The sequence below is a fragment of the Liolophura sinensis genome, chromosome 6 (genome assembly GCF_032854445.1).
Source record: "Liolophura sinensis isolate JHLJ2023 chromosome 6, CUHK_Ljap_v2, whole genome shotgun sequence".
Lineage (NCBI taxonomy): Eukaryota > Metazoa > Mollusca > Polyplacophora > Chitonida > Chitonidae > Liolophura > Liolophura sinensis.
Window position 1 is genome coordinate 10,968,416 of NC_088300.1, and position 18,607 is coordinate 10,987,022.

The 18,607-nt window shown below is 39.3% G+C and overlaps 1 protein-coding gene across 1 annotated transcript; it reads right to left on the minus strand.

Annotated features, from left to right (window-relative positions):
• Window positions 1–3,884: 3,884 nt before the first annotated feature.
• Window positions 3,885–18,522, minus strand: LOC135468684 (ankyrin repeat and SOCS box protein 2-like). Its single transcript, XM_064747068.1, has 7 exons — window positions 18,363–18,522; window positions 17,998–18,102; window positions 16,415–16,588; window positions 15,559–15,822; window positions 15,054–15,234; window positions 8,711–9,486; window positions 3,885–5,218 (listed from the first exon to the last, which is right to left on the minus strand). Exons 1-7 carry the CDS (start codon window positions 18,457–18,459, stop codon window positions 5,043–5,045), a joined length of 1,773 nt encoding a protein of 590 aa, XP_064603138.1. The 5' UTR covers window positions 18,460–18,522; the 3' UTR covers window positions 3,885–5,042.
• Between the last annotated feature and the right edge of the window lie 85 nt (window positions 18,523–18,607).

Consider the following 18,607-nt stretch of genomic DNA (forward strand, 5'->3'; position numbering starts at 1 on the left):
GAGAAACGGAGTTTTTTCCACTGTAGTGCCCTGTAACATAGCAGGCTTCAATGTTTCTGGATGTAAAAGGTAACTCATTTAATCCAATTTTGAGAGTCCATTTTGTTATAATAGTAATCCTGGAACCACATCAGTGATTTCTGGGGAAGAACCATGGTGCAGTATATCCCTTCACTAGGATGGAATTGTAAACTGTGCCAATTGCTTCAGAGAAGTCAAAAATGTTATTACACTGGTGGTTTGTTTCTCTTTGCATTTGTTAAGTCATAGTTAAAAGCACCTTCAGCAATGGCAGTATAGAGCGGTTGGTTCTGAAGCCTAATTGGTTGGAATGTAGAATATTATTTGTCGTCGTATTCCCGCTGGCCAAGACAAGGGCATTTGCATGGCACTATCAACCTTTTCAGCGCTAATCTGATAAAAAAAAAAAGAAGAAAGAAAACAGGCTTTAGTTCATGAATGAAAAACAGAGTGAATGTTTTATTTGATTCAGTTCAATTACCAAAGAATATTAACCAGTCCGAAGAGTGAATGTAATTAGAGAGATGACAGGCATTGTAACTGAGAGTTAGGCTATGATACCAATGAAAGTAAGGCTGTGATAACACACAGTAAGTCCATGATAAAACCAATTAGACTATGACACAGACATTTTGTATACCAGTAGCTAACCAAGATGAGCGTTGCAGGTCAGTAATCCCAAGGTCACAAACTATCAGAGAGCTAAGAAGGTACATAAAGTACGCAGTCACGACGGAGTCATGCAAACAGAAGCGGTCAACAACTTTGAGTAATGATTTACAGACGCAAGAAATGATCAAGAAGAATAAATGAAATCAGAATTCAAATCGTGTACCATCCTAGTACAGGCCTGTAAGTTGTCAATAATTAAAAGAACTCAAGTGCGCTTTTACTGCAACTGTCCTTTTACCTCGCCTTAGGCTACACAATTTACATCTCGCCATGTTAGACTATTTACCTCACGTTAGGCAAAATTATTTACCTCATGTCAGCCTTGACTATTTACTTCACGTCGGACTTGACTATTTAACTCGCGTTAGGCTAGACTATTTACTTCTCTTGAGGCTAGACCATTTACCTCACGTCAGGTTTGACTATTGAACTCGCGTTAGATGAGACTATTTACCTCACGTCAGCCTAGATTATTAATGTTACGACAGGCTAGACTATTTACTTCACATTCTGTAACACCTTACCTTACGTTAAGGTCTTCTATTTATCTCACGTTAGACTAGACAATTGGCCACACGTCTGTCTGTACCATTTACCTCATGTCAGAATAGACTAGACTATTAACCTCAGCTCAGGTTAGACCATCTCACGTCAGGCTAGACTTTATCTTACGTCCTCACGACAGACTTGACTATTTACCTCACATAGGACTAGATTATATTTACCTCACGTCAGAGTAAACTACCTACCTGACGTCAGATTATATCATATGAACCGACTTCTTGTAAACAAATTTGATAGATAATAAATAACTTCATTATACAATTAAAGACAAATATAAAGAACTTGAAGGTGGAGATCGCGAAAACGATGATTTGGCGTCCCTTTAGCAGTATTTGGGCTATATCGTCTCATGAAATTCTGTTCATTATTTTTAGTATGAATATATCTATGAAAGTAAATAAAGTTTATATATTTATTACCTACATTCACATCCAGTTTTGTCTGTTTTAGTATAACACGTGTACACAAACATTGTGATTCCATCCAATAACACTTGCAATGCCATCGATGTTTTTTTTTATGTTTTCATATTATATGAAAATTATGACTTCAACATAAAGCTCATGATTCTGGATGATCGATAATCATGTTTGCTATCAGACAGCTGTCGTAAAGCACACTGTTACATATCACGGGACATCGACAGGTGGGCGGGGAGTTTGCAGAACACGTTGTACGTGTCTGCTGTTCAAACTTAAAATGGCATAAACATAACTTTTATTTTCACTCTCATCTCACCGCATTCGGGTATGACGTTACAAAAAGATTAGTAAGAGATTAACAAGGGTTAAACTGAATTACTCAGTGTCGAGATACCCAAATGAACATTTAAAAATCAGTGTGAATCTATTTGTGTAATTTTCAGTATCCGACGGAGTTCCAGTTGGCACATCGCCACTCATACCAACTTTGTGTAGATTTCACTATAGTGTACATCATGTAGCGACATATTTCACTATACGACACATCTCCATGAATAACAACCACTTCATTCATAACGTTATAACATCGTAAAGCGTTGCAACTGAATGGCACTGCCAACAGCCGTTAGAAATCTCATTACCATTCACGTCCGTCAGACTCAGTTGAATATGCGTTGTGAAAGGTTCTGAAATATTTTTAAGCACTTGTTTATAAATTCGATTACTTTGATAAGTATTTTACCTTACCCGACACTCAGTTACACTACAGTGGTCAGGCTTACAGGTATGTAGCCTGTAGTTTGCTTTTGTTGAAGAAAGCCCCAACTGACAACGCATTTCTCTTTACAGAAAAACTTAAAACGTGAAATACAGACAACTGATATATAGTTTTCTCTATATACAGTTTGTTTAGTTGATAAAAAGCCACAGCTCATTTCCCTAGATGCCGAGTGTGTTAGCGTGTCAGCGCGGCGCAATGACTCCGGTCTGAATGCGGGGATTGTGAGTTCAAGTCCACCTCAAACTGGCTTCGTTTCTGTCGTATGTCGGAAGGTCTTTCAAAAATCGGTGGATGGCGGTGGATATCCTCAGGATTCTACCCATTTTCTCCCACCATAATGCTGGCCGCCGTCGTCGTCGTACTGAAATATTGAGGACGATGTAAACACCAATCAAACCAATAAATAAATAAAAAAAAAAAAGTACAGGTACTTTGTGATATTTTACTGACACGAGTTTCGTTATACAAAATTACCCAACACTACGCCTGTAAGGGGCCCATTACTTCACAACTTCAGTTCGATACATGAAGCACACAACTTTTATCTCAGAATGGATTCTGATACGCAAAAATGTGAAGGTCATTGATTTGTCATTTAAGGTAACACACATTCAGGACATCAGGGCACATTTTCCTCAGTACTGCTCTCATTAGCAAAGTCAGTTTCTGCTATCTGATACCATCGTATCCTATTTTGCAGGTTCACAGTGCATGGTATTGAGACCTTAATAACTGTGAAAATTTTTCAAATTCATCACCACCATTAGGATAAACTTCCTGTTTGTCTGATTTGACAAAAAACCTACATGTCGCTGTTATCCTTGAGTAAGAGGGTTAGTAAATTCTGAGGAATAACCAATATTTGATTATATAAAGATTTTGATTGATTTTATAAAGGTGTTTGAGGCTTGCTTGGAACATGGTATGATATTTTACTGGAAGATAATAAGTTTCAGCACCAAAAATAATATTTTATGACATTCATTTTTCTCCACAAATGCACTTTTGTGACCGAAATTTGAGGTCATTTAGGGTAATCATTATTTAAAGTGAACGTAAAGTCAGCCACTAAATCTGAATTAATTAATGAAGTAGTACCCCAGAAATGTTTTAAAAACATTTTTAAAAACTCTACACGGCTTGTCAACAACATAAATAAATAAAAAATAGTACCTAGCCACTCATCTGGTGACGCCATTTTGCCATGTTATAGCTATCTAGAGTGACTTCACAAAACCTAGGAGCGCTCACGTACCATCAAGTATTAAACAATGAGAAAATGCGAACAAAAACCCCTGGTACCCAACCAAAGAGTATCCACTCTGTTCCATGTTCAAAGAGCCGACGTTCCTTTAAGTTTGGCGCTCAGCCAGGGTGATGTTCGTGGACACAAGCGTCATGTTTTAGCAGTCCTGCTCGTCCTACATGGGTGTAAGCATTAGGCCCAGCTGGATATAATGACATTAGAGAATTCACCAAATACAGCATTACCTTCCGATTTATAACTCACTGAGACTTTGGGAACATATTTTGGTAATAAATCTGACTTTGCTAACGAAAAATGATGCAAAGACACAATATTTTTCTTCAAGCAATGACTCTGCCGAGGCGGTCTTCTTGCTACCTTACCCTGACAGGTTACTGCAGTGTACTGCCCAACATGCATGCATTGTGACATAGGCAGCCGTTCTCAGTTTCCTGCTTATAAATGTGTGGTCCAAAATACACCAGTTTTAACACTTAAACTAACCGCTAATTGACAATCAAGAGCTAATAGGTTTATTGACCTGACAGCCAACTATCACGTGTCACATTCAGCGCTAGTGATTGGCCAAAGTCATAAGGGCTTCTACTTCGAGTGAATCGTCTGTTCCCATAACCGAACTTCATCTTCTCGGCTTTCAAAAGTTTTCAAAAATATTTTACATACTTTTCTGTGATAACTGTGTCCTATATCCTTTTTTCTATGTAAATATAGTGGCAGGCTTCATGTTCATTTTAACATGATCAGACTGCTATGAACATCATATCTTGTAAATAGTGCTTTTTGTTTCCTGAAATATTATAACAACTTGGGGGACACTGGTAGATTTTCCCTGCTGCTCCATATCACTGTACTCTCTTTTACTGACTCGCACATTTTATTACCACAGAATGTACACGTAGGACGTTCAGGTAGGACTTTCAGGTAGGACTCCTCATAGCCAGGACGTGCCAGTATTCTGATTATAACTTTTAGGTATTGTGTACAACCAGGCCTATAAGACAGTAAAATGTAGCACTTTTAGGTACTCTGTCTTTAACCAGGACTTCAAAATCTTGTACATGTATCTTCTAAGATATTTGTGTACATTACATTTTCATTACAAGAATGAGGTGTAAATGAAGAGGTTTTCCATGATTCTCGGCAAGCGCTTTCACCAATTCCTCTAAAGTGACTGAACCATATCTTGGTAAAACTTGCCGATCATTGAGGAAGAGAGATGTTTCAGACTCATTCACAAATTTCTCTGAACTGACTGGGCCATATCTTGGTAGCAACTGTTGACCATTGAGCAGAAGAGATACTCTTTCATCTCCCTCTAGAGTGACTGAAGCATATCCCGGTAGCACTTGCCAACCACCGAGGAAAAGAGATAATGTTTCAGGGTTACTGGCATTTCCAGCTTTTCCAAGCTTTCAGAGTTGTATGTACCAGTTGAGGCTAAAGTTCGGAATATCTGCCTACGACACAAGTGGGCCAGGGTGGAACATTCAGCTGTGGAGGGAAACAGTGAAAACAATTATATCATTCAAACAAGTGGTCCAAGATGGAACATTCAGCTGTGGAGGGAAACAGTGAAAACAATTACATCAATCACACAAGTGAGCCAGGATGCAACATTCAGCTGTAAAGGGAAACAGTGAAAACAATTACATCGTTCAAACAAGTGGTCCAAGATGGAACATTCAGCTGTGGAGGGAAACAGTGAAAACAATTACATCAATCACACAAGTGAGCCAGGATGGAACATTCAGCTGTAAAGGGAAACAGTGAAAACAATTACATCAATCACACAAGTGGGCCAGGATGGAACATTCAGTTGGGGAGGGAAACAGTGAAAACAATTACATCAATCACACAAGTGGGCCAGGATGGAACATTCAGCTGTGGAGGGAAACAGTGAAAACAATTACATCATTCACACAAGTGGGCCAGGATGGAACATTCAGCTGTGGAGGGAAACAGTGAAAACAATTACATCAATCACACAAGTGGGCCAGGATGCAACATTCAGCTGTGGAGGGAAACAGTGAAAACAACTACATCAATCACACAAGTGGGCCAGGATGGAACCTTCAGCCATGGAGGGAAACAGTGAAAACAATTACATCAATCACACAAGTGGGCCAGGATGGAACATTCAGTTGTGGAGGGAAACAGTGAAAACAATTACATCAATCACGCAAGTGGGCCAGGATGGAACATTCAGCTGTGGAGGGAAACAGTGAAAACAATTACATCATTCACACAAGTGGGCCAGGATGGAACATTCAGCTGTGGAGGGAAACAGTGAAAACAATTACATCAATCACACAAGTGGGCCAGGATGGAACCTTCAGCCATGGAGGGAAACAGTGAAAACAATTACATCAATCACACAAGTGGGCCAGGATGGAACATCCAGCTGTGGAGGGAAACAGTAAAAACAATTACATCAATCACACAAGTGGGCCAGGATGGAACATTCAGCTGTGGAGGGAAACAGCGAAAACAATTACATCAATCACACAAGTGGGCCAGGATGGAACATTCAGCTGTGGAGGAAATAGTGAAAACAATTACACCATTACCACAAATGGGCGAGGAGGGAAACAGTTAAAACAATTATATCATTCAAGACAAAGAGTGGTGGAAAGAGTGAATATTAAAAATTGTTACATGTAACTACAACTAGCATGTCTGTTTGAAATGGTCAAGACCGAGGTGGTACACTTTTCCACGGGGGAAAGTAGTTAAAAACTCGATGTAAAATGTGGATGTCTGCAATATCCCATCTCCAAGACCCACAATTGATCAAATGGAATGTTTGAAATCAAAAGGCTTTAAATTCCTCTGATTTCGTACATGTAACATCACATGGCGTTGTATAATAGTTGGGAATTTTTTGGAACATGTTCCAAAAGTGAATATTAACATGCAACTGAAACACTTGCAGTTTATAGCTATAGCACATGTACATGAACAAGGAGGAGTACATCCCACTGTGAAACGTGTCATCCACATCAACTTTTGGCTACACCTATATCTACGTCAAAAATCACCATTATTCTGAGTGCCTGAAGAGGTCAGCTTTGCAAACAATATACTGATTGGTGCTTGTGGAGGAGAGAGCTGAGCATCTAATCAGCAGTTACTTTTTAGGGGTCCACGCAGGAAGTCCTGCGGGACACCTATTGTTTTCGTTCAGATTATTATTATTATTTATAAGATTTTGTGTCCAGCCTACAGCCCAGGCCTCTGGATCTGAAATTTTGTAGCGTTATTCCCTGATAGCTGAAGTGGTGCACCGTGGAGATCGATTTTTGTTATGTCACGTGGTTTGGCGGCCATATTGGATTTTATATGAAATCGTTTAAACATCTTCTGCTCAAAAACCACTGAACCCATTGTTACGAAATTTTATATGCAGCTAGACCGTTGGTAGTTACAATAAGTTTGAGAAAAGCTTTGACTTCCAATGAAAATTTCTGGTGGAAGCTCACCACTGGTCGAAGTTGTGACGTCACAACTAGTTTTGAAATTTCAATTTCTTGTAAGGTTTTGCATTCTTTTTTTATTTCTTGCATATCTTTGTAACTTTCTGAGATACAGTCAAAAACCTAAATTTATTTACGTAATGTCAATGACCTGTAACTCGAGAACTATGGGAGCTAGAAATGTGCAACTTGCACCAAACTGTAGCCCAAGTCATGCTCTTTCATGAACTGTCCATGATTTTCCTACAGGGTTGTACGATGACATACAGTTATGCTGTCTTCTATTTGATGGCGTAGAGTAAATACAACAACAAACAACGTGAACCCCGGCTGAAACTGTGGGGCTCACAATTGACATTGCTTAAGCTATCGACACTGTCACTGCAATTGTCGGTATAAGGGAAACAATTTATATGTAGCTGTGTCTACATTGGTCCAGTTCTTTCCCTTTGATTGGTGTTACGCGATATTAACTGAATTCAACAGACACAGATTGCAATACAAGCCATGCAGTTGCCTTTGAATGTGTATGTTCAAAAATTTGAAAGTTCATTGTCTTACAGATAACTCGACAATGATTAGAGTCAGCTTGCACACTATTCCAGCCCAAGACATCCTCTACTCCTACAGCGCTATGGACTTGAGCTATGATGAACAGTTTTCTCGCTAGAGTCTTTTAAGAAACACAGATTTATGCCACTGTTTTGTTCTTTAATCAAACGGCCACTAATCAGGTATATAATTTCTTGACTTGTTACTTTCTACTGCACTGTAAATGAGTTTCCAAAGCCGTTCTGCACTTAGATATAACTATTCTGTCTACCGTTTGACAGTGTACTGTGATAACGACGACAACGAACGACGTAGACCCCGGCCGAAACTGCTTTGCAGTTCTAGTTCACCGTTGTAATTGCTCCCTATACTCACATAAATACAAACATACCAATAAAATATGACACATTTAAGGCAAAGAAAACACTATTAAACATGAATTATACGGCACATGAAAGACCATTAAAAACTGCCCACAAAAATAGTCTGATTTCTCTTTTTAGAATTTTTCCACATAGTAAATTGCATTTGAAAGTTTTCACCCTACTGAGGCCTTTTCTGACAATATTCAGAACAGTGATGTCATATCAGGCTTTTGCCACTTCACACACACAGACTGCTAATTCCATCATTAAATGTGCATATAGAGATTTATGAATGCATTCGCTGACTGGGACTTGAAAAGAGCTAATTCAAGCATAAAATATGGATGTGATGTCACTGATGCCCTCTGGTTCAATACAGACCACCGTAGACTCTGTCATTTTAAAACCAATTTTAATTACTCAGTTGGAAAAATTCTAAAAAAAAAAATAAATTGATTATTTTCTGGGATAGTTTTTAATTGTCTTTCATCTGACATATACTTCATTCTTTGCCTTTAACACAGGGTTACTAAGAACGGAGGGAAGTGATAAAGCTGTTAAGGACACTGTAGAGCATGCCTCTCCTGTTTTACCTGCGAGATCTTGTAGCTGTTTCCACTTGGCAGAATTGCGTATGACAGCCTGGAGGCCTGGGTGGAGTCGCTGGTGCCAGGCCAGACTCAGCAAGTGGGTGAGGCGTTCCCACACTTGCCAATGGTTCTGACCGGGGTACATCATCAGCATGTTCTGTATACACCACTTCTGGGTGCGGAATGCTGGCTCAATGTCCAGATCCTCACCCTCAGGTATATGACCAAAACACGAGTCCACACTGGCTCCATGAAGGAAGAGCAGCAACAGGCAAGGTGAGGGTGGGTCTAGCCCTGCTGCAACTGTAACAGCCATATCCCCCAGAAACTCAGGATGACTGACATGGACGTCCACACCGTGCTCTAACAACACTTTGAATAACTCTACATTGTTGGCATAGACTGCTGCTACAAGGGGCGGGATCTCTGCAGTGATCTGGGGTTCAGGCTCGAGTCCGGCAGCAAGGAGACAGTGGGTAAGGTTGCAGCGCTCTGACGGCTCCAGGAATGTGTCTTCATCCCCACCCACACAAAGACCAATTAGTGAGAGGCACTTGTACCCCAGGGGTTCCTCAGTCACAAAGGGCAGTAGGTGATAAGTGTTCTCCTGAGTCAAGTCGGCAGGAATGATGTCCACGCCTTCTGTCAGGTCCACGCCGTGTTTGATCAGCGTCTGGAAACACCGGAGGTCCAGGTTAGGTAGGAGCACATCCACAAGGCTGATCCCACACTCAGCAATGGCTCGTGGGGAAGTCACCGGCAACAGTAGCTCCATGCAGCTGTCAAATACAGGTAGACATCAGGACATCACTAACAGGAACTTATTCTGAAGTGTTTAAAAGCAATGGTTACACAGATATATAGGAAAGGAAACAAGGCCCAAAACAAAGCAGAATGACCACTTAAAAGATACATCAAATATACAATTTCTACGTATATTTCTTAATATTCATTTTAGGATGTGTGCTATTAAACATACTTAAGTACAAAAGACTTTCTTAAAGTTAAGGGATGAAAGTCCTCCTAAGACCCCAGTGGTTTGTCTGAAAATTAAGTAGCTTGCAGTCATGACATTGTGATAGCTGTCAACAACCCTTTGGATGGCTGGGCGTTGGGGGAGATTAAGGTGAGGGAAGACCATGGTGTTCTAGGGCTCTATCATGGTCAAGCTAACCTAGGAAGCTCACACTTGACGCTGAACCACAAGGTTGGTAAAGCTGGAGTCCACACGCGCTCAGCATTTATTACATACAGCATGCGTAGTGTATCACGTGACTAGCTATGACGACTAGCTATGACGTACATCACATCCCCCTTTTTATAAAAACATCAGAAATAAGAATGCAGTATTTAACACATTAATGTCAATGAACTTTAACCAATTACATTTAAAGGGTTATTGTTATAAAAGCAGCACAATACTTATTGTATAAGAAATCATGATGCATGTTCACTTAATAAGAACTTTCAATGTTTCAATATACATCCGAAACATCCAACTTAAAACTTAGAATTCAATTACCTTCAAGACAACTAAAACAAATAAAACATTTCAGTTCATACATAATCAATAACAATTCTGTTTTCTCCCATCCAATTGTATAATCAATTCAATATGTAAACTAAAACATAATAAAGCACATATACATGTACACAGTTGTAATCAATCTTAATTTGTCAAAACATCAACAATTGTCAAATTACAATACATCAGCATTTATCAATACATCAATAACATCAGTTCATGTATCTCTCTAACGCATATGCATTCTGACTTGACGACCGCTGCGTTTGTCATTTCTGATTTGGATACACATTTGGAGTCTTGTTCCTGGACTTGTTTATCTCGAACCTGAGTTCTAGGTATTTTGCATGGTGTTTTAACACTTCTATTTACAGGAATGCACATGTCCTCTATTAGTTCAAAATACTCATAGGTTTGTGTGCATTTGTCAAATACTCAGAACTCAGATGTCACTTCTGGTGATTCTCTAATTACCTGGCGGTTTAACCTTAGCTCAGAACCTGATTCTAATTTCACAACATAAGACCTTGGCTTTTCAGATTCTGATTGAACAACACCAGGTTGCCATTTTCTCGTTTTTTCACATCTGACTCTATCTCCCTTTGCTAAATTAGTCATTTGCCTTGTACTTTTATCAAAGTACCTTTTCTGAGATTGTTGGTTCTGATTTAAAGACATTTTCACCTGTCTATTATCTGGGGTTTTTGGTTTTAACATTGAGGATTTCATTGGTAATTTTGTGTTTAACCAGCGGCCCATTAACAACTGCGAAGGCGAATAACCTATCCCTTCTAGTGGCGTTGTTCTGTACACTAACAAAGCGTAACATGGATCGTCTGACTTTTTGGTCAAGTTGTTTTACCGTCTGAACGAGGATATCTGGGGTTGCTTGTTGTGTGCGTAAATTCCCAATTCATGGAAAACTTTCTAAACTCTGCGCTTGTGTATTGTGGACCATTGTCCGAAACAACTTCTCTAAGTATCCCGTGTCGTGAAAAGATCGATTTATGCGCATTAATAACTGCTTGCATCTCGTGTCTTTTCTCAAACCATATACCTCTGGAAATTTTGAATAGTAATCTACTGTTCACCCATGGAGCGTGTGGAATATCATGACTTATCATCGGCTCCCTATTTTGCTGTTTACGGTTTTCGTTGCACTTTCAACACTTCTGAACTACTTCCTCAATTCTTCTGTTCATTCCTGGCCAATATATCGCTTCTCTTGCTCTCTTGTTACATTTTACCACATCCAAGTGTGATTCATGAACTTTCTCTAACATTTCCTTTCTCATTTTTGTCAGAATAACAACTTGCTCACATTTGAAAAGTACTCCGTCTACTACTCCTAATTCATCTCTAATGTTCCAGTATTCTCTACACTCATGTGGACAACCTTTCATCTCGTTTGGCCATCCCTCTAGAGTAAGTGAAACTACTTTTGACAACGTTTTTCTTGCTGTGTTTCCGGTTTAAATTTTTCAAACTTTTCTGGGGAAAATGGGTTTTATTCCCTGACCAAAAATACTTCAAGGGGTGCTTCTAACTGGCTATCTGCTTCCGGTAAGTAAGCTCTACTCAATGCATCTGCATCTTCTTTCCTTTTTTTGTACTTAACTGGTAAGGTTGTAATGCTAGGAGCACTCTTTGGAGTCTGAGTGGTGATTTGCGAAGAGGTTTTTTGAAAATAACCTCTAAAAGTTTGTGATCAGTCTCTACTTGGACTACTCTATGACCTACGTAGTCGTTGAATCGTTGACAACCAAGTGTTATCGCGTGAAGCTCTTTATCGATTTGGGCATAATTTTTTGTTGAGTTTGCGTTATGCGATCGGTTTTTCGTCTTGTATTAACGCCCCACCTAAGCCTTTTGAACTGGCGTCCACTGACAACGTGAGGGGTTTGTCTGCACCGTAAAATGCTAACACTGGAGCTGTCGAGAATAGCTCACATAACTTTGTGTAACATTTCTCATGTCTATCCGTCCATTCCCATTCTACTCCTTTCATTAACAGTTCTCTCAATGGGGCGTTTGCTCAGGCAGATCAGGTATGAATTTGTGAATATATGTCAACATGCCTCGAAATCTCTGTAAGTTTTGTTTATCAGTCAGCCTTGGCATTTCTAACCCTGCCTTCAGTTTTTCCGGATCTATTTTTAGACCGCTGTCTGTTACTCTGTGTCCTAGATAAGCTCTATCTCTGATTTTTTTAAGTCTACCTTGTCCTTGTTCAGTTTCAGGTTTTCTTTTCTCGCTGTTTCTAGCAATTGCTTTACTTTGCTTTCCTGTTCTACATCCGTCTGTCCCCAAACCAATATATCGTCCATTACGACATCTACTCCTTTTACACGTTCAAAAAGTTTTGACATTCTAGCCTGGAAAATTTCTGGAATGCTGTTTATTCCAAATGGGGCTTTCAAAAACCTGTACCTTCCGAAAGGTGTACTAAATGTACAGTATTCTGAAATTTTCTCATCTAATTTCATTTGCCAGTAGCCACTTTTGGCGTCAAATTTAGAGAAATATCTACTCCCTGTAAGTTTTGTCCCCTCCTTCTCTATGATATTCATGAGATCTTTGTATTGCTTCATTTAAATATCTGGGGTCTAAGCATACTCTGAGGTCACCATTGGGTTTGACTACAGTTACAAAACTATTAACCCATTCTGTTGGTTCACTATGTTTTGTGATCGCAATCAAGCTTTCCATTCTGTCCAGTTCAGCTTTTAGTTTGTCTTTCAGAGCTAGTTGTGCAGACCTAAGTGGGTGTAGTACTGGAGTAACATTTTCTTTCAACTGAATTTTGATTTCACCCTGTAAACAACCATGACCATTAAACATATCATCATATTGCTCTAACAGCTCTTCTTTGTCATTTTACCTGGCCCTGATTTTTCGTGTTTCCCTACTCTGTCTTTCACTTTCTCTTTTTTATCTTGTTTTACTTTTTGTGCACCTTTCTTTTCTATCGGTACCCTTTCGTGCTGATTTTTCTCTGTGATTACTGTGTTTACCCTTTTGATTATCTTCAACTCTCTTTCACAATAGTTTGCACTCAAAACGGTTGGAGAATTACCGTCTACAATGTGAAAAGTTATCTGGTGTAGCTCTTGTTTTCGTTCACACCCTGTAGTAGCTTTACCTACAATTTTTATGAAAAGTCCTGAGTAAGAAACTAGTTTTTCTTCACTTTTTACCAATTTGCCTGGAAACCCAAGTGACTTGAATTTAGAATTTGGCATCACATTGGTTTGTGCACCTGTATCAATTTTGCACATGACAAGCTTTTTGTTGCACAACAGTTCCACAGTGCATTTACCAGTACTGGTCTCACCATTGTTATTGTTCTGTTTATGTGTCACTTTCTGTTTCTTCTCTTTCTGTTTCTTGTCCACAGTGGCAACAAATTATTGACTGTCCTCAAATATCTCATCTACCGTGTGTACCTCTCATCCTCATCCTCGTGATTTTCCTCACCCTCTATTTCCATTGTGTCTCTGTCCTTGACCACGCCAACAGCTGTTATATTGTCCTCTGTATTGTCCTTGTCGTGGTGGATTTCTCTGTTGATTTTTGTTTGGACAGCACACAGAAAAATGTCCAAAGTTGGAACACGAATTACACGGTTTTCCTTGCGCCGGACAACATTTGTTTACACGTACACGCCCACAGCTGTTACACTTGCCCTGGTTGGTTTCCATGGCTACCATGTGCACTGGCTGCTCTGCCTGACGTAGTTCTGCATCGTTCATCACTTGCATATGTCGGGCTGTTGTCTCATATGCACGACAAATGTTTATCGTTGTAGACAAATTCAAATCTGGCTTTCTCAACAGTTGAAGTCGAAGCTTATCATCTCGGATACTACTGACATTTCTCCTTCTTATCAGCGTGTCTTTTAATTCACCAAAATTACAGTTTTTAACCATATTTGTTAATTCAGTCAAATATTTATCAAAAGTCTCATGTGGTTCTTGGGCTCTTGTCAAAAAGATGTGGAGTATGTGAAGTAACTGAAATTCTGTGCTTGAGGATGACAATACCTTTCAAATATCTGTATGACTTTTTCATACCTCTCAATATCTCCATCAGCATCTCCCGGTTCATCCCATTTCAGTCCACTGAACACCAATATCACTTCTTCCCTGGCAACATGTAGGAACGTGGCGGTGCCCTCTTTATCCCGTTTCTCAACGATGCCTGTTGCAGTCAAATACAGCTCAAATGTCTGCTTCAAACGTTTCTAATTTTCAGCCACATTGCCCTCGTAACTCATCTGCGTGGGTGGGTAAAGTTGGTTGATTGTGGTTACGGCAAATTTTTACCAAAAAAGACACTAAATTCTGAGACCGTGTCATGTACTAACACCGAACCATGAGGTAGGCCAAGCTGGAGTGCACACGCGCTCAGCATTTATTACATACAGCATGCGTAGTGTATCACGTGACTAGCTATGATGACGATCTATGACCTATATCACAGACATCATTCAAGAAAATTCTTGTCTAATACCACAAAATATTCATAAATTGAGAGAAAATTTTGAAATAAAAAAAAGGCACAGAACTATATAACAAGGCATTATTGACATAATTTTCTTTACTTCCCACATAACCCACATAAGCCTTACAAACCTGACATGGCTTACATGTGATAACAGTTCTCTGTTAGCCACTAACAGTTCTACACACCTGGCATGACTTACCTGTGATAACGAAACTGAACCGCAGCATGAACAGGTAATGTGGTGGGGCTCTCTGTCTTCAGGCGAGGGTCTGCTCCATTAGCCAGTAACAGTTCTACACATCTGGCATGACTTACCTGTGATAACGAAACTGAACAGCAGCATGAACAGGTAATGTGGTGGGGTTCTCTGTCTTCAGGTGAGGGTCTGCTCCATTAGCCAGTAACAGTTCTACACATCTGACATGACCTTTCTGAGTAGCCAAGAACAGTGGAGTGGCTTTGTCAAAGGCTGGTTTGTTCACTAGCTCTGGTTGACCTGCACACATATAAGTTTTGATATTACACAGTTATCAGTATTATCAACAGACTGCTATATGCCAAATTTCATCAACCTATCCACGTGTCTAAGAGAAACTTTTAAAGCTTTAACTTTTTTGATGATGATGATAATTTACATCTATCTTTCATGGATTTACCAAGATGTGAGCTTCATAGAGAAATGTTCTTTCACAACTGAGTTTTGTTGAAATATAAGATTTTTTTTCAGTGCGCATGCAGTACTTTATGGTTTAACGGTAGTATCTACCAGTTGGCTGAGAGTTTTATAGTTTGAGCTGTTTTAAACGCTGACAAACAGCACCTTTGGCAATTGCCGCCTCAAGTAACAACTTGAGCGAATCATAGTTCCCCATCTGAGCCGCTACAAACAGAGGGCTGAGATGATTGTCATCGTAAACATCGAGCCTGGCCCCATGCTGCAGTAACGCGACAATCAAGTCTGACTGGCCATTCTCTGCAGCCAGGTGAAGGGGAGTCCGGCCATCAAATGTCTGAAGATTGACCACCTGGGAGTCACAATGTTCTAAAAGTAACCTCACGCACCCCACGTTCTTTGAGAAAATTCCTGAAAATACACCGGTGGAAATACTTTTAATTATTTACCTCCAACTCTTCTGATCTGTACAACTTTGTGGCACATCAAAATTTGTAAACATGGTCAAATAAACTCATGGCATCAAGCTTGAACTTGATACATAAACATAGTTTAATATAAAATGCAATGAAGGCCTCACAGAAGGAACATCCCCTTTGTGCGATGGTGATTTACATATACATGCGTGCAAACTTCAGCTGAACACATACAGTACTTTGACACACCACACTTTACACTTACCTTTATAACCTTACTATTACTATATCTGTTATTTGACACTGATACTTGTGGTATAATACAAGCTCAGTCTCCCGCTGTACTTTGTAGATGCAAGCTAAGGACTTTTTATGCTAAAGCTAAATAAAGTCGTATATTCAGTGGTAACTTCAAAGGCGCTTGTGTTAACCAACAGTGTAGTCTTACAAGGTGACTAGCAGACAGACACATCACAGCAATCATACACAGCTGTATAGAGTGTGACAAGTTTACTATCGTCATTTAAAAAAACCCTCATAAAACAGCAGAAAATCTGTGGTGGTGCAACTTGTGCAGGTGTGCTCACCTTCCCAGAGGGGAGTGAATCCTAGCCTGAGAGCCCCATGTTTAGGTATGTTCAGGTCAGCTCCATGCTCAATTAGAGTTCTGACACACTCTACATTGCCACGTCTTGAGGCCAGTATCAGAGCGGTCTCTTCTTCAAATGACAGCTTGTTTACAAAACTCTTATCCTTAATGCCTTCAACAAAAGATAAATAATATCTAACTAAATCTAACGGCTCACAAATGTCCATACCATACAATGGTTTTAGTTTACCTTCACCGTAACTTAAGTAAGCTTAATCTGTCTTAAGTAACATGCTCAGCAGCCTCTGCCTTTCCACATGTCTTGTGTTAACAATAGAGGCCCAGTGTTTGTTCCTTCATCTTCACTCCACCAGGTATCTAAATAAATGCAGCTTCAGGATGATTTATAGACTATACCACACTGCCATGGCCTAGAGTGAAGTTTGACCAAAAGAGTGCATTTTTAGGTTAATAATGAAATATTTATTCATAAAATATTATTTTGGGGCTGAAACTCACATTTTTCCAAACAATATTCAAAACACCTATCTTATATCAACAAAACTTTCTGAATTGAGGGAAAATGAGTCATGGATGTCATGGATGGAATTTTAGGTCATTTAGGAACTTTAGGGTACATGAAGACATTACGAGCTGCCACATCGGAGCACAATAAGTTTAATGTTCAACATTTAAGGAAATATTCAGTTTCCAAATTTCACATGCACAACACAGCTTTTTTAATATTCTTACACATGAGTGTTCAAAAGGTAATACAAAAAGTTTTCAAAGCAATGTCAATTGATTATACCATGTATGTGTACAGGCATCTCCTAGGTTATATGTAACTCGCTTTTCTAACTGAGGGAATGATAATCTTTGCAGTGGTAACCTGAATCATAGCCCTGAATGACTGTTCGCTTTTTAATATTTGGACAGGTGTTTGCTTTGTCATGGCTTGCTCTCGTTCACCCCTGTTAGAGTAGGAATCTTGTTTCTCGCTCGCCAGTCTCATTATTACTTTACAATAATGCATAGGGTCCCAGACTACCAGACAGTTAAAATCCTGAGCTATTGATCATCCAAAAGCTGAATATCCATCCATATTTATGGACTTTCAACTTCATCACTTCTCAACTTCACTAGTTATCTTACAAGGGTGCATGGGAGTAAGTCATAACTACATGAAAGTGAGTGCCACCCAGGGCTACCTGCATAATCAACAAACATGTGAAGGTACATCTTCATATAACATGAAAACCTTTCTAGTTCAATCAGGTATATGTAATGTTTTGTTTTTATCTCACACTTTATAAATCAGTTTCTTATAATCTCTGTCAGGTTTCTGGAGAGAGTCTTTGCTTTACTCCTGGCACTTTGGTTTCTCCCTCTCATAAACCTGACTACCATCATGTATAGCTAAAGCATTCAACTAGAAATAAATGCCAATAGAACAAACATGTTTGGTGTCTTACTCCAGACATGTCTTACATTTTGAATCATCACAGATCTAACCACTGGATAAAAACGATACTGGAGCTTATTCGGTTAGAATAAAAATATATATATATATATATTTACAGAATTTTGTTGTGAGAAGCTCATGTAGACACAAGGGATGGTTATGAAAGGCTGCTTCATGAATAGGAGTCCAGCCCCTGTTGTCCTGGACATCAATAGAGGCACCTGTCAACACAAACATTGCTTACAGTCAATTGTACATGCACCTCAGTTAGATTCATCACCTTTCAAATCTATTAACTGCCTGGGTTACAATATTCCAAATATTTTACGTTATTTATTTACTTATTTGACTGGAGTTTTACACTGTTCTCTGTAGTTATCGTTATATTTCCATCAAAGGCCTACCACATTACCCTTTTGATTTCTTTAACTGTCTGTATCCATGTATGTTAAATACAGTACTCAGGAGGCCAAATAATTACCATTCTGTAAAAGTTCCTTCAGAGCATTAAGATCGCCACCTCTGGCTGCTAGCCCAGTGGCAGAGCAAGTATGCTGATAGGCTTCACTGAATAACATCTCCTATATTCATTTCAACCTAAACTCTTACACATAATCTGATTTGCGATTCGAAAAGGTTTGTTGATTTCAAACCGGAAGGAGATGTCTGCAATCGCAAGTGCGGTCGTCTCATTGGATAAAACCACATTTTCTGCCGATTCGCGAT

Coding starts and splice junctions, on each gene's coding strand:
- LOC135468684 (XM_064747068.1), bottom strand. CDS start 18,459: ATGTTATTCAGTGAAGCCTATCAGCATACTTGCTCTGCCACTGGGCTA. Junction 18,103..18,362: donor GAAGGAACTTTTACAGAATG/GTAATTATTTGG, acceptor TTGTGTTGACAG/GTGCCTCTATTGATGTCCAG. Junction 16,589..17,997: donor GCTTCTCACAACAAAATTCT/GTAAATATATAT, acceptor CTTTTGTTGAAG/GCATTAAGGATAAGAGTTTT.